At 35.3% G+C, this 16,299-nt stretch overlaps 1 protein-coding gene across 6 annotated transcripts in view; it reads right to left on the reverse strand.

The window, feature by feature from the left end:
- The window catches only part of sec16a (SEC16 homolog A, endoplasmic reticulum export factor), a 50,887-nt gene that overhangs the window by 22,400 nt on the left and 12,188 nt on the right, over positions 1-16,299 (reverse strand). For all 6 annotated transcript variants that reach the window (XM_073935728.1, XM_073935727.1, XM_009292712.4 and 3 more), the window contains exons 8-18: positions 15,544-15,686; positions 15,162-15,223; positions 14,923-15,061; positions 12,008-12,244; positions 10,754-10,851; positions 10,583-10,664; positions 10,386-10,503; positions 8,906-9,017; positions 8,685-8,790; positions 7,009-7,149; positions 6,818-6,931 (exon numbers count right to left, since the gene is read on the reverse strand). In XM_073935728.1, coding sequence (XP_073791829.1) covers positions 6,818-6,931; positions 7,009-7,149; positions 8,685-8,790; positions 8,906-9,017; positions 10,386-10,503; positions 10,583-10,664; positions 10,754-10,851; positions 12,008-12,244; positions 14,923-15,061; positions 15,162-15,223; positions 15,544-15,686 — 1,352 coding nt within the window. The remainder of the gene's footprint in view (positions 1-6,817; positions 6,932-7,008; positions 7,150-8,684; positions 8,791-8,905; positions 9,018-10,385; positions 10,504-10,582; positions 10,665-10,753; positions 10,852-12,007; positions 12,245-14,922; positions 15,062-15,161; positions 15,224-15,543; positions 15,687-16,299) is intronic.

Below are 16,299 nucleotides of genomic sequence, written 5' to 3' on the forward strand. Positions count from 1 at the left end.
TTTAACGGGGAAACTAGCTTACCTGCGTCCAATCCCGGCTAACTTCTGGAAAGGTAGAGTAGCCAATAGCGTTAGAGATAACAAGAAAATCAAGTCCCGCCCTAGGACTCACAAAAATCCAAAATGTTTCGCGCAAGCAGAGAGAAGAACCAGCAAACGAGCGTAGAGAACTGATCGCGCGCGCGCTGTCGGCATGACCTCGCTCGCGAGAGCGTACATCGTGCGCACAGATGATAATGTGCGCGCGCGGGACTTGTTTTCTCGCGCTGGATCAGTTGAGCGCGCGCGTGAAGATCCCCTGTGCGCTCGCGAGCTGTAATTTTCTCGCGTGTAGACCTGTAATCTGCTCACGGTTCACTTCTCCTCACGCGCAAACATCACCGCTGCGCTCGATTTATATTGGCATTGATTTGCCGCCATAAGACGAGTCGGACATATTTAAGAGCCCACATGAAATTTAAGACCTCCTTATGGAAAATTACAGAATTTAAGACATTTTCAGACCTTAAAAATCGAAAATTTTATTTAAGACATTTTAAGACTTTTTAAGGACCCGCGGGGACCCTGAGGTATATTAGACATTTGGCCACCATATAGTACTGTTGAATTAAAACAGGTATGGAAATGTTAGAGATATTAAAATAATGTAAGATGTAATGTAACTAGTGAGGAAGCACTAGAATAAATTAGGAAAAATAAGTGAAGCACAATCTGAAGCCAAAGAAATTATCTATAAGAACATTTAACAAATAGAAAATTAAGCATATTTACATATGATAAAATGATTGAGAATTAGAAAAAATAAGTTGTTAAACAGTAAACAAAAATAGATAAATAAATAAATTAATTAATAAAAGAAATAGATAAAAGGAGTCTTTATTTGATGAAGGAAAAAATGGGAAAAAAAAAAGAGTCATGAGCTAAATTCTATATATATTAATTAAGAGGACATAGGGATGAACTTTGGGGGACTGTAGTCTTGTACCTACCAGACATCTCTGAGTACACTGGCAAATGGAAAGGTGTTTGAAATACAAAGAGCAAAATGGCTGTGGACACTTGTGACATGAACTTTTTGCCCAGGATTTACTGAGGACTGAAAAAGCTACATTTGTTCAGAGACATTCAAAAGAGACACTAACAAGAGACTGATGAACTGATCAAAGAAAAAACGCTCCACCAGAACTTTACATCAGCTGAGTCAAAGAAAAGAAGCCAGCCCAAAGAGAGAGGGGGAAACACAGTGCCCTGATATGAAGCAATTTCAGGACAATATAGAAAAGACTGTTACACCAATCTGTGAACTAGTTGTCTCAGGTTGCGAGGGGGGATAGTCTGACAGTCCATCTCAAAGTAGCTCCTAAAGTCCAAATTAAGTTCAAGCATTACAGAAGGAAAATTAAGAACAAAAGTTTAGCTACCCATTCTTGTATCAAATCAGACTCCTGTCAATTTGAGAGAAATTATTATCATGCAAATTTTTAAGTAAGAAAAAGTGTTATAAGGAAATTCTACAGTGAAATTTTAAATGCGTAATGATAAATTATGATGAATGTTAAATAATTTAGGTTTAAGTTTTAATAGGTTTAATCATAAAAGTCCTTAAACATTGAAGGATAAATTACAATGCAGCAGATTGACTAAAGAAAAAGAGAATAAGCTTTTGATAAGGCAATAAATAATTTGGAGAATAAATAAGAATATAACTAAGTATTTAAATAAAATTAAGTAAAGGAAATATCTTAACATAATCATGTTATGAATGGCCTAAATCAAGATTGAATATTGAAAACTGGAAAGAGATTCAAATTTAGAAAAATGATTACAAAAATGATACAGTTAAAGGGAAGATTGAAATAACAATTGAAATAAATTCATAAGATATGGTAAGGTCAAAAAGTAATACTTCTAAATTACTATAAAACAAATTGAAAGAGAAAAGTGTTTAAGAAAAAAATATTGTTTTACATGAAAACATATGTGAAGAATAATTAGAAGAAAATATTAAGGAATAATAGTTAAAACAGAGCAAGAAGAAATTTACAAAACATACAGTAAGTTTTAGTCAGCTAATAAAAAAGTGCATCAAAATTGTATAATCAACTAGTTTGAGGGGAATGCCTTAAGAAATAAATGTTAGCCAAAAGACAATACCACAAATTAGGACGAAAATGAATTAATATATAGCTCAGAAAATTAATTAGTAAAAGAAAGAAGTGTCAAATTCCAACTAAATGATTGTCATTACAGGACTGAGATGCAGATAAAATCAGCCAGCACAGTGAGGGTTAAAATGGATTAGATGCAGATCTGTCCAGAAATAAAACCACTAAATGCTGAAATAGGTATAAAACTCTATTGAAAAGTGTAAAAATATAAGAGCACTAATAGAAACATCTATAATGTAATATGCAATCTGTCCTAGACACTTTTATTTAAATTTAAATTTAAAGTAGTAATAAATTATAAGTAACTAATAATATTTAATTGAAGTTAATTTGATAATTAAAATAAATGGTTAATCAAGACAGATAAAAGAGGCTTAATGTTGATAATATGATTTAAGAGCAATCAACAGAAGAAGATTTTCCAGCTGAAGTTCATATTGGATGTGAAGATATGCTCTTTTGGATGGTAAATATATTAAGTGCTTAGTTTCTATTGAGTTTATTTTAGGTAACTACCAGAGGAGGGTAGAAACTTGTTTGTACTTGTGTAGCTTGATGAATAGCAAACACTGTATACACCAGAATGCATAAAGGGTTAAAATTAGGGAAAATATCTTAGTATGGACACTGTCGCAATATGTGGATGATTGTCTTGTCTACAGCTTCACAAAGATCTAGTTCAATTAAAAGACTTGACTGGAGACCATTGCTCCAAACAGTGAGATGATGACTGTTTTTGGTGTTGACTAGATAGAGAATTATTCTGTAAACAAGCACAGTTGAGAAACTATGATGAGTAGATGATTTGAGGTGGTACCAGAAGCAAATTATAAAGCTGGAACAGTTATTACATTTGTGAAAAAAGAAGTACTTCCTAGGATTTGAAACATCAGCAGAAATAAGTTCATAATGGGTTTGCATTCATAAAGTATTCATGAAGTTAATAAGTGATCAATAAATAAAAACATCTAAAGGAGTATGAAAAATTATGAATAAAGAAAAAGAGAGAATAATTGTATTATGCTCAATTACCAGAAATGGCTGAAAGAGATGAAGATGATCCATCAAGACCAACGCTCAATGAAATATGTGAAAATAATAAACTTAATAGAATTAATTTGCTAACAAGTGCATTGGTGAGTGATGGCATGGAAACTGACAGAAACAGGCATCTAACACTGCAGCGCATGAACTGCTATTGGGTCGACCCATGAAAGAAACCTTGCAAGAAACAGCATGACCCTTGCAAGAAACCACATGAAACTGCATAAAACCTGGCATATAATCTCACCTATAACCTTGCATAAACCTCTTGGAATGGTTTGCAAAGATGTCTAATGCAGTAGGGACTTTAATGAAGAAACAATTAATTGCCATGTGCAAAGCGATATCTGTGCAGGAAACCAGAAAGGAGCCATGTGAGAGAGCAGTGATACAAGGTCCAATTGGTCTAGGTGATTGAGTCTATCTGTGGATGCTCTGGAGAGCTCAGGAGGAAAGGACCATATCTGGATGAGGGCAAATCCAACAGCTGCCAAAGAGGATGCCATTGATGGGGTACCAATGCCTCAAAGGAGCGAAAGGGAACAACTCCAGCAAGGGAAAGCTGACCGGAAACCGATGAGCCAGAATATTCCAAAGCTCAAAACTACGAAGTTCAACTTGTGGAAGGAGAAGTTTATCAGAACAAAGTAAAGAGTGATTCTGATAATATGCCTGATACCACATACAGAAGTGCCACAAGTCAAGGGATGATGAATGCACAACTGCAGATTTCAGAACTCAGACTCTTAACCACACATCTCCATCAACATCTTTTTAAAGTCAAGTGAAGATGCTGATAGCTTAGAAGAAGAGAAACAAGGATGAGCAAAGATCAAGATCAACATTTGATGCTTTTTACGTTTGCATATTGATTTTGTTTGCATATTGCTTTCATGGTACCTATATATAATATCACTTCAGTATATTCTACATGAGTGTGAAAACTAGTAGCTAGCACTGAACCAACTGAATACTTATGCTTAAAACTTTATTGTCTTTGATGTGTTAAGAGAAAAACAGAGTACAGTCTTTTACTTCCTTCAAATCAACTGGGAAGATGTTTGGCTGGACTTCTGTCAAAGTACGGTGGCATAATCTGGTCAATTGATAACAGCTATGTGGCTAATATCAGTCACTAGATAGAGGTAATTAAGAGAACTGGATTATGAAATTGCACTTTGGGTTAAAAGACAATAATATTAAGACTAAAGTCTTAAGAGGAGGGATTGAAGAAGATTTCTATTCTCTCAGTGTGAAGTATTTTCTAAGTGTAAAGCAGTTAATTTTCTCTTCACAAAATGTATGTAGTGTTTGCAGCAAACATGCCAGCGTGTGTTAAAAATACAGTGATATGTCTGTGTAAGATGAGTATGCCTACAGGAGCAACACTAGGAGAAGGCTGAGTGACTGATTGTGTAGAATAACTGAATATGTAAAGCACTGATCATATATGTTAAATACTTGTATGAAGCTATATTTTTTTAGAAGTTAGAATGAGTAACATATTATCAAGTTATTATCCTATCATAACAATGTATGTAAACACTTAATCCGTTTGCATAAGTTGCATCTATACTTTGCTGACATAGACCTGTAACATCTCTGCTGACATGAGCTAGTGGGCTGAGAGCCAAGAATAGCAGGACCCCTTAGACTAAAAACCTATTCAAAAATGGTCAAGAGTTAAAAAGAGACTTAGGGGTGTGTCAAATAATCCTGTATAAAAATTGTAACAAACACACTGAAACTTTAGAAGGTGCAGGAGAGACTTCAGAAGGTGCAGGAGAGACTTCAGAAGGTGTCCAGGAGAGACTTCAGAATGCTCTGGGGTCTGCTCTGCTCTTTCTCGGCTTTATTATGGAGAATAAAGTCTATTTCCTGATATTCAAAACCTCTGGTCTGATAATTTGTAATTGATTAGTCGTCAAAATTTACGACACTAACAGGGATTTTATTAAGAAAATAACAGTTTAAGTGCTTTACGAAGGCTGAAAAACAGCGTCGATACGTTTAGGGCCGTGTCTGAGACCACTAGATCATTTCAGAGGTGCATCCACCTCTGTGAGCTCATAAACTCCCCCAGAAACTTAACCTGGATGATGGAGGCTTTCAGCGGTGCTTCTGACTGAGCCCAGCCCAGTTTGATGAACTTTATGTCGGTGTCGACGGGAGGATTTCCTAACTCCAACAACACGTGTACGTCACAATCACGCCCCCACAACAGGTGATTGGCTAACGAGAAGGTCCTGATTGGTTAACACGGCGCGAATGTCCGCTGAAGCTCTGACTTTCGAACACAAGCAATTCGCGCGAAACACTCGATTCGCGCAATTCATGCAATTAATTTTATTCGTGCCGCGGCATTTGTGCTCATCGCACCGCAGGATGTCTATTTGTGCGTTTGCATTGACTTAACAAGTAAATCACTCGCGCTTGGCGCACGTTCCGCGTCTGGTGTGAACGCAGCATTAGAGACTTAGAATAATTTGCAGACCAGAATCTTTTTTTCACAACATTCTTAAGGGGGCTGAAACATAGATTATACACCTTATTATTTTGTGAGAGAGTGCATATTCTGTGCTTCTGAATGGTTGTATTTAAATTTCTGTCTGGTGTTTCGTCTGGTGCAAACAGCCAATTTGCTTATCACTTCAAATTTTGTCAAGTAGCATGCTGTTAGGACACAGGGTTACAATGTAACCTGCTAACCTAATGTTCACGCTTATAATATTTATATTACTGGCTAATTAATAACCTCATGTGGAACTCTAAATCTGTGTCTCATTTCGAAGACTGCTAGTGTCCACCGGAGGTTGCATTTCGGTCTCGGACGCATGCTTTGAGAGCCTTCCTGACTGTATGAATGAAATAAGCGGTTTTCTAACAAGGCAACCCCGGGTGTTGAAATATCATTCAAGAGTTCCCACTTAGATATGTTCATCGTTAATAGCAGGTTTGGCATGCTGTCCTGGGAGAGAACCCTGAGCTTGGTGATACTTGAGCCCAAAGCCCCCGCCCAGTCAATAAGCATTTAAGGGGATCCGAGATCAGGTAGGTCTCAAGAGCCCTCCCCTTAAAAAAGGGTGGAAAATGAGGAGATGGGGTGGAAGGGGGGAATCTTCTCAAACGAAGATAGAGCAGTAGGGAGAAAACGATTCATTTATAGTAAGCTTGGTTCACTCTAATTGGATTATTACTGATTACAGATGAGAAGTCAGTCATGCTCAGTCATATCACATGCTCCTCTCGAAATTAGTTGGTGAAACATTACTTGGTTAAAGTGGCAGTGTGTGGGTTAAAAGAACCAAAACAAAAACAGCTGTTCCGACTCGTAATGCACATTTTCAAAGCAGAATATCTGACTTCAGCATTGTTTTTCAGACAAACAAGTGTGTTCACTTGGCATGTTTCTTAAATATCTGCAAACATACTATGGTATTTGTATGCTTTAGAAGAGTCAAAAACTTACAACACCTTTAAATGAGAATTAAATCACACCTATTTTTTCCTATAGTACCATAAACCAAAGAAGTAAACTATGAATTAACTTGTTCTTTTCAAAAACCAGAGTAAAGTATTTATGTAACATGAAAACAAGCACACACCTTGATCTGTCCATCGAGTTGTCTGAGATGAAGTAACCAATCAGGCTCTATAAACAACTCCTGCTCCGGCCGTTCCTTCAGCTGAGGGTCAAAAAACCTTAACCTCAGAGACATCTGTATATCAAAACAAGAAACATTAGACTTGAGGGAATAAGTCCGCAGACACACAGACAGAATGTTGTTGAGTGTACCTGTATGAGCTGACTGATGAACACAGGAGAGTAATACTCCGGCAGACTCAACAGTGTGCGGGAAATGACCTCACAGTAATGAAAAGCTTGAGCGCAGAGACCAGACTCCGCCAGACGACATGCGTAGATGAACTTGAACACCTGTACAGGTCAAAAGGTAAAGGCCATGAGTCACGACCTTACTGCATTTGTGTAGACTACAAAAGCTGAACAGATTTAGAGCTTTTATGATACTGGAGGAAAAACCTTGCAATTAGGCATATGGTGTTTGTAATTGCACAATAATTGGTAATTATTTAAAATGACAATAATAAATAATACTATACATTTTATTTGTAATGCGCTTTTCTTAAACTCAAAGCATTACAAGGCAAAATACTTACAACACAAGTCAAGGAGAACAGCACAACAATAAAAAGATGCAATAATAAGAAATGTAAACCGAAAGATAGAATAAGAAGTTAACAAATTGATCATCCTCAGTTAAAAGCAATGCTAAAAAGGTGAGTCTTAAGAAGTTTCTTAAAACAGTCCAGAGAGGCAGCATTCCAATATTTTGATAAATTATAAAAATATATTTTGAAGTGTTCATGACAACAATATTGTGGATGTTCATTACCGCAGTATACTGCATTACTGAATACCGGCACGGACATTTCTAACAGATTTGTGTTTTTGGAAACTAAACATTATTTAAACTACAAATAATACAAATTATTATTATTAAAAGTAGAATGACAGTAGCAATTTTGTCAGATGCAATTTTTATTATTATTTTAAAGATTAAAAAAAAGCATCATTCAAAATAAAACGTTTGTTTTGACAAAATATATGTTTGTTTATGCTATATATATATATATAGGGCGAAGCAGTGGCGCAGTAGGTAGTGCTGTCGCCTCAGAGTAAGAAGGTCACTGGTTCGAGACTCGGCTCTGTTGGCGTTTCAGTCTGGAGTTTGCATGTTCTCCCTGTGTTCGCGTGGGTTTCCTCCGGGTGCTCCGGTTTCCCCCACAGTCCAAAGACATGCGGTACAGGTGAATTGGGTAGGCTAAATTGTCCGTTGTGTATGAGTGTGTGTGGATGATTTCCAGAGCTGGGTTGCAGCTGGAAGGGCATCCACTGCGTAAAAACTTGCTGAAAAAGTTGGCGTTTCATTCAGCTGTGGCGACCCTGGATTAATAAAGGGACTAAGCCGACAAGAAAAAAAAAAAAAAAAAAAGAAAAAAAAAATATATATATTTTTTATTATGCATATGTGATAAAACAAAATTATTTTGTTACATAGATATACATTTATTTCATATACACATATTATATTTAAACATAATTAATATTTTTCTCAAATATATGCATGTGTGTATTTATATATACATAATAAATGTACACAGTACACACATACAATGTCAAAACAAACCTATTTTGCATGAAATGAATTTTTGAACAGCACTAAATAATATGTATTTTTTCTGTTGTCATAACTCACATTTTTTCCAGAACAGCGTTTTTAATTAGGTTGTCTGTTATTTTATTTTATTGTTACTTTGATATAGCAAGCAGACCTAATAAAAACGAATCAGTCTAGTTATAAAGCTGTCTATAAATCTAATAAGCTGGCGTATCTTTTAGAACTCACTAACTGGCTTTTTGTTAGGAAAGTAGCGATGTGTTGAACTGACCTGGAAGTTAGGCAGAGAAAGAGGCTGAGAGCCAAGAGACTGAGCGTATTCGTATGATTCTGTCCGCTGAATTGCCTCTGATGAGCAGAACTTCAAAAAAGGCAAGCTGGGAACAAGAGAGAGAGAGAGAGTGAGAGAAAACAATAGTAGTGCACATACAGAATTCATAGTTTCTATGATTTTTCTTGAGAATGCATTGCATGTATTAGTTGTGTGTATACCTGTGATTGGAGCTGATGAGGACCATCTTGGTGCTTTTCTTGGTATAAACACCGAAACCCACCTGAGCCATCAGGTAACAGAAATGGGCTGCGTCTACAAGACCTTTAGATGCTGTAACACACAGAATATTCCACATCACACATCCAGAGTTGCAACTACAATGCATTCAAGTTCACATATTGCGTGTTTGCTGTTTTAATGGTTGAAATGGTGCAAGTGTCAAGATTAAATCAAAGCTAAATTAAATAAAATGTTACATTTTAATAAATGACATTTCAATGATTATAATGATTAAGTTCAAATTTAAAAGCTACATATAATTAATGTAATAGTTCTATACTATAAAATAAAATATGCTTTATTATTATTGATTATTATTGTTAATAATAATAAGCAAAAGACAACATATTTGAATTTGTGCAACTGTTTACAGTTCAAAGATATATAAAGATTTATATCTGGATTATTTTAATTCATAGAACAGAAAAATCATACATACATACATATACATATAATGCTGATACATTTAAAGTCAACATGAGATAGCTATAATAGTCCAGAACGATAATCATAATCATAACATGATCATTACATAATATGAAGAGAAGCAGAATATTCAACAAGAAACAAAACATACGTTTACTTGGATAATATCCATTAGCAACTGACTGAATCATAAAAAGTAGTATATATATGTCAAAAAGGGTACACAATAATAAAACTAGCAGTTGACCGATATATACTTTTTTTTTTTTTACTGCCGATATCTTGGAAAGTAGGGTGGAAGATGACTGATATTTAGCCGATAAAATAAAAAGTCCCTCTCAAAAACATCGGCCAAACTTTAAAAAGATTTATTGGCTGATGCAGATTAGGGTTGTCATGCTACTGCAACTCAGCACCATTCGATACTGAAGTTTTAAAAACGTCCAGTTACCGCTTACATTTAAGTGATGTTAAGCATGTTCTTAAACAGCGATGATTTGCCATTGTGTTCACATGCTCAACAGAAATGACTGTGATTGGCCGTGAAGCTCATCAGTTCACCAAAGTCACTACTGTTTACTGAGTGTGACCACAGATACAGGGACACTGGAGCGTTTTAAAGTTACGTCAATCAGCTGGTTTATCTATATGCTGACATAAGAGTGATCAGCTGATGATTTGCGGCTTTAAAACGCTCCTTTGGTGAACTGATGAGCTTCACGGCCAATCACAGTCATTTCTGTTGAGCATGTAAACACAATGGCAAATCATTTCTTTTGTTTGTTTAAGAACTCGCTTAACAGCAATCAAATGTTGGATGTTTTTGAAATTTCAGTATTGATTGGTACTGAATTCCAGTATTGTAGAAACCCTAATGCAGATGTCGATCAGACCTTGGCAATATTTCGGTCAACTACTAAACACAACATGAAAAATAAAGACATATTTCTTTCCACTTATGTGCCAGACATGTTTGCATGTACATTTACACACCTAAAGTGTCACCCATTGTTGAAATAGTGCGGGTGTCAAGATCCAGAGTGTGAGTGAGGTTGGACAGCACCATGGCTAAATGTGGCCTCCAATCCCCCCATTTCTCATCTCCACAACACTGGAAAAAGATGCATATGTATGAAGCATTGCGTAAATTACTACATTATCAAATCAAACACACACAAATTCTGACGTACAGTAGCAGCAGCCGGCATACGTCCTGACATGAGCTGATAAACTGTCTGAAGAGGGTCATTAATAGGCAGGCTGTTGGCAAACCTATAAGAGACAAATTGAAACGTTAATTATTACTCCGTGCTGCACAGAAAGCATGCAAACAATGGTTGTTGTGAGGAGAAATGGTTAACCTGGTCATGACGCGAGCGTGAGTTCTGTTGTCCATTTTACTGGCCAGTAACAGAGCGTGACCCCACAGACCATTCTTCATAGCAGACTCCAGAGCGTCCTAACAAACATACACATCATTCTCAAATGTCTTCTCAATTCTCAAATGTGTTGACGCTGTTTTATAATATGATTTTGCCAGCCTGTGAAACTGTGTCATCTATATTTATTTAAAACAGTGAAGGCATGGGGTCAGTATTACAATTTTTTGGTTAAATTTGTGATCATTACCAATTTTTCCCTATTTATTACAGCTATATAACATTAACAACAACAATTATATAATTATAATTTTATAGTATAAGTAATATAGGTCTATGAATACTTAATTGAATCAACAGTAAATATTATTGCAATGACACTATCATACTACAAATATAAAATAGTATTTCATATTATTATTTTATTTTATAATGTATCATGTCATAATATTAACAAAAATTATTAAATATGAATAATTTAAATAATATAAATAATATTAATAATAATATTATTATTAAAAATATAAATAATACATTTTTAGAAATATAAATAATAAAAATATAAATATAATATAAATAATATTATTAGAAATAATTGCAATCCTACTGGACTAAATAACAAAATAATAATAACAATAATATAAGCATAAGCATAAGACAAAATAACAAAAAGAAGCAAAATAAGAACAATATTAGGTTAATAAATAATAAATATTAATAACACACACACACACACACACACACACACACACACACACATATATATATATGTAACTATTATGAATATATATATATATGTAACTATTATGAATATATATATATATATATATATATATATATATATATATATATATATATATATATTATTCAAAATATTATTTAATATTAATATAATATAATTTTGAATAATAGTATCATCCTATTAATACATCAATTCAAATGATAATTTCAACAATACTATTGTACTATAAAACATAGATGTACTATCACAAATTTGTTATAAGATAGCAATACAGATAAAACATAATAAGAAAAATGTAGATATAATCAACCATAACCTAAAACTTGTCATAACATGACCATTAAAGAACATAAAAGGGAAAAGGATATTTAGAAATATATATATTTTACTTAATTATTTCCATATAGGAAATGATTGGGTCATAAAAAATGTTTTCTATGTGACGAAGGGAGCCACAGTGAGACATAACTGGAAAAGAAGAGATTGTGTCTTGCCTTCTTGCGGCCAAACAGCAGTAGTTCTCTGAAGCGCTCCGTATCCTTGCCAATATTTTCAGGCACACCCATGAACGTGTCTGATAGGAGGGACATTTGCCCCATGTCTTCTTCTGCATGCTCTATTGCCTCATTGTTAAAGTCAATGAGATTGGCCTCATTGGGTGATTTTCCTGGCAACCACACAGAGCGATGCTCCTTCAGCAGCAGGTCAGCAATATCTGTACCCACTACGGTCTAAAAGAGACCAAAAAACAAGATAGCATTATATTAACAACATAGCAAACAATTTAATCAACATCATAACAGATAATTAACCAAACATGACACACCCTCTTAGGCTTCTCTGCTAATTAAAGTGTGTGTATGTGTTTTTAACAACAGTTCAAATAAAAATGATCCTTGCACAAGATTACTGAAGAGATCTTCATCCAAACTACATGACCAAAAATGCATGTCAGAAGTTAAAAGCAGCTATAAAATTCTAATACAAAACTGTGGCCTACATGCAATTATTGAATAAGCACTAATTATAATAGTACAACTAGCATTCATCATTGAGAGCGAAAGTAGTACGTTTCCTGCATTCACAATAAAACAAGATTAAAACCATGAAATTTGCATGTATGTAAAGCAAAAATAAATCAAAAACACTTATTATGGCATTTGCAATAAATAACAAACATATACTATAAAACATAACAGGCATATAAACATACAGGACAGTGGATGTGCTTTCTGCCATCTCAGTTTTTGTAACTTGAGGGCTCGTCACAAATATGCAAAATTCAACATTCAATAGTCTTTTGCTACTTTCACCTCGGCGCAAGGGTCATTTTGAGGTGTTGCGCCACACTGTTTAAATAGCAAATGCATTTGCGCTCAAATGTGCGCCTGTAGGCGTTCTGGTCTAAAAAAGCAGGCATGTTTTGGCGCGTTGCTATTTTGAGAAACTGTAAATAGTCTGATCTTTAGACCAGAACAAAGTCGGTCTATTGTCTGGCGCAATGTGCGCCTGGCTTACACACTACACACAAGATGCAGAGCAATACGCAAATATCTTTACATATGAAAAATATATAATATATTAAGGATATATATATAAGGGATATATATAGGATATAAATATAAATGATTAAAATATTACAAAGCATATTAATTTCTAGCCTACATGAATTTATAAACCACTGCCGTCATACTTTCTTCATCTCGGGAGGCTTTTTCAGTTCATTCAATTTGCTTTTCTATGATGTTATTATTATTAGCAGTATTATTTTTTATATCCATATTTATATTTGTTTTATTAAAAACAAGCTTAGATTTGCCCAACTGTCAGGTTTTAGACCATATAGGGCATAGCAGGTGTGTTTGGAAATAACTCAGTATTTTGAACACACTTTGTTGTTATTGTTCATTTATTTGTTTGCTGGAAATTAGAACTAAATTTAGAAATAGTTTTGAAACCAATCTTTGCGCTTAACAAACGAAATTGATTATTTTTAGGCTAATTGATGTCTGTGCGTAAAGGTTTCCCTATCCACGAGAGCAAAAGCGAAAGTGAACTTACTTTACGTCATGTGCGCTTATGGCGCGACGCAGCTGCGGCTCTTAAAGGTAATGAGACATGAGACTCTGATTGGTTTATTCTCAAAACACACCTATAACTCATTAAGAAAATAAACTCAACCCTTTTAGACCATGCGCCACGGCGCAAAGCGGATTTTCCCGTCCTTAAATTAGCAAAAATGCGTTCTGACACGCCCTGAAATCGTTTGCGCCTTGCGTTTTTCGCATGGACCGTCAAAATAAAGCCCTCTGGCTAAATGATAAATATTTCAAGAGTTCATACTTAGCTGATGATTGATAAGTAAATGCGTGATGATTGATAAGGCTTGCTGTCCCACCATAGAGCCCTGAGCTCGGAGGATACTCGAGCCTGGGGATCCCTAATGTTTCATTGGGAGAGAGTCGAGTCTGAGTTTAGGTAGGTTTTAAGAACTCTTCCTGTAATATGCTAGGAAAGAAGGGAAGGAGTCGAGGCAGATTTTTTCAAGACAAAGATGTCTAAGGTAAGGGAATCCGGTTATTTATGTGCGTTCGGATTCATCTGATTGATATATCATGTGTTAGCTAATGCAGGACCAGCCGTGGTCAATCATAAGCACGTGATCCTCTCGAAATTAGTATATAAATAAACTTCACAGAGGCTATAATAAAGGCTTGACGAATCAAAGACAAACAATTGAGTGAACATGGGGAGACAAAAACTTTTTGTTCCATCAATTCTGAAAGCACTAGGTCAGTGTTGCTCAACCCCGTTCCTGGAGGACCACCAGCTCTGCACATTTTCATGTCTCCTTATCCAAACACACCTGATTTAGATCACCAGCTTATTAGCAGAGACTGAAAGACCTGTAACGGGTGTGACAGACAAGAGAGACATCCAAAACATGCAGTGTTTGTGGTCCTCCAGGTACATGGTTGAGAAACACTGCATTAAGTGTACAAATAACCTGTGTAGGTTAAGCCACTGCCAATAAATGATTGTTTTGGTAATCTTCAATCAAATTTGACCATTTGCCTCTACATTTGGAGTGGTGGTCCTTCTCTGTTGAAGTTAGTGTGATGGCATCAGCCACAATATTCTTAACCACGCCCCTCTTACTTTTAGTTTGCTATGAGGGAATGATGCACAAAAAAAGCACTGCCCCCTACTCCATATTCTGTTTCAGTTGGAAGTATTGAAATAACATATTGAAATAAAAGTCTCAGCAACTTTCAGCTAATGTGGACTTTAATGCTGGCAAATTCTGGAGTAGTGTAAATGCACGGCACAACCATAGTAAATCCTGTGCATTTTAAAATAAAGAGCCCTAGCGTAAGCACAGCATTAGCTTGGCCTATCAAACACTCACCCCATTCTGGCGACACAGCAGCACAATGAACTCCCAGATGAGGTAGGCGGAGTCTTTGTCGATGAGGTCATCGTTTCGCAAACACTCTTGGGCTTTGTTCTGAGCAAACTTCATGACATCCACCTTATGAGTCTCCTCTCTGTGGACACACACACAAGATTGTTTGACAGTATACGTGGCTCTTACAGGGTCAGATTATACACGTGCAAGCTTTTATTTGGTAAGGGAAGGATACTTACTTGACCAGCGGGCCTGGGAATGAACGCATGTCTGACTGCTCTGGAGAATCCTGCAGGAGCGTCTGGAAAAGCATCACAACCAAGATATTAGACGCATGTAATGTAACTGAAATCATTGTGAAAGTATTTAGAACTAATTATGAAAAGCAAAACTACATGGAGGAACATTAAGAGGCACAGTGGTAAAAATGTACCTAGATATAAACATATGCACAAAATGAAACTCAATCAGCTGAACGACACAACTTTTTTGTAGAGGTATTGATTTTAAATGCAGGTATTGTAGTTAAGAAAGATCTAGTTTTTTTAACTAAAACCCTCATAGTTTGAGATATAACAGTGTCGAGAACTTTTGATTTATATCGCAGTGTATTTTTTTTACCTCCATACTGTGGATTTCTACTAGTGTGGGCTGACCAGCAGAGGGCAGGTTGGGTTGGACAAGGATCAGCTGACCAGCTGGACCAAAACGAGCACAACGATGAGGAATAGAAAACTTCTCCGGGGTCAACGGTCTTGGAGGAGCTGTGAAGGGAAAGGGAGGGAAAAAAAAAATGGAGAAAAAGACAATTCATAGTTATTTCAATTCCCAACTAATGTTAGTGAAACAAAATGAAGAACATACGTATTGTAAAGCAAACTTTTGTGTTTAATTCTTACATAGAATGCAGGGCCACACTTATGCCAAGCTGAAGGTCACAAAAGTTACCAAAATTTTTTTTTTTAATAAAATATACATATGCTTCCTTTAAATAAATACTATATAAAAAAACACTGTATTTAACCCTTTAACAGCAGTGTTAATTTTGTCAATGAAATGGCTTGACAAAGAGAAACTTCACTGTAAAAAATTTGGGGTCCCAGAGAATCGATTTCTGTTAGGACAACATGAATTAGGTTAACTTATTTACAAATTTAAGAGGATTGAACATAAAATAATTAAGTTGTCCCTCAAAAAAACCTCAACAATTGTGTTGATTTAGCTCATTTAAACAAGCAGTTTGAAAAAAAAAATAATAATAAAAAAAAAAAAAAAAATATATATATATATATATATATATATATATATATATATATATATATATATATATATATATATATATATATATATATATTAGGGATGTGCGGAGCAGCCGGT

The sequence above is a fragment of the Danio rerio genome, chromosome 21, assembly GCF_049306965.1.
Source record: "Danio rerio strain Tuebingen ecotype United States chromosome 21, GRCz12tu, whole genome shotgun sequence".
NCBI classification, from domain to species: Eukaryota; Metazoa; Chordata; class Actinopteri; order Cypriniformes; family Danionidae; genus Danio; species Danio rerio.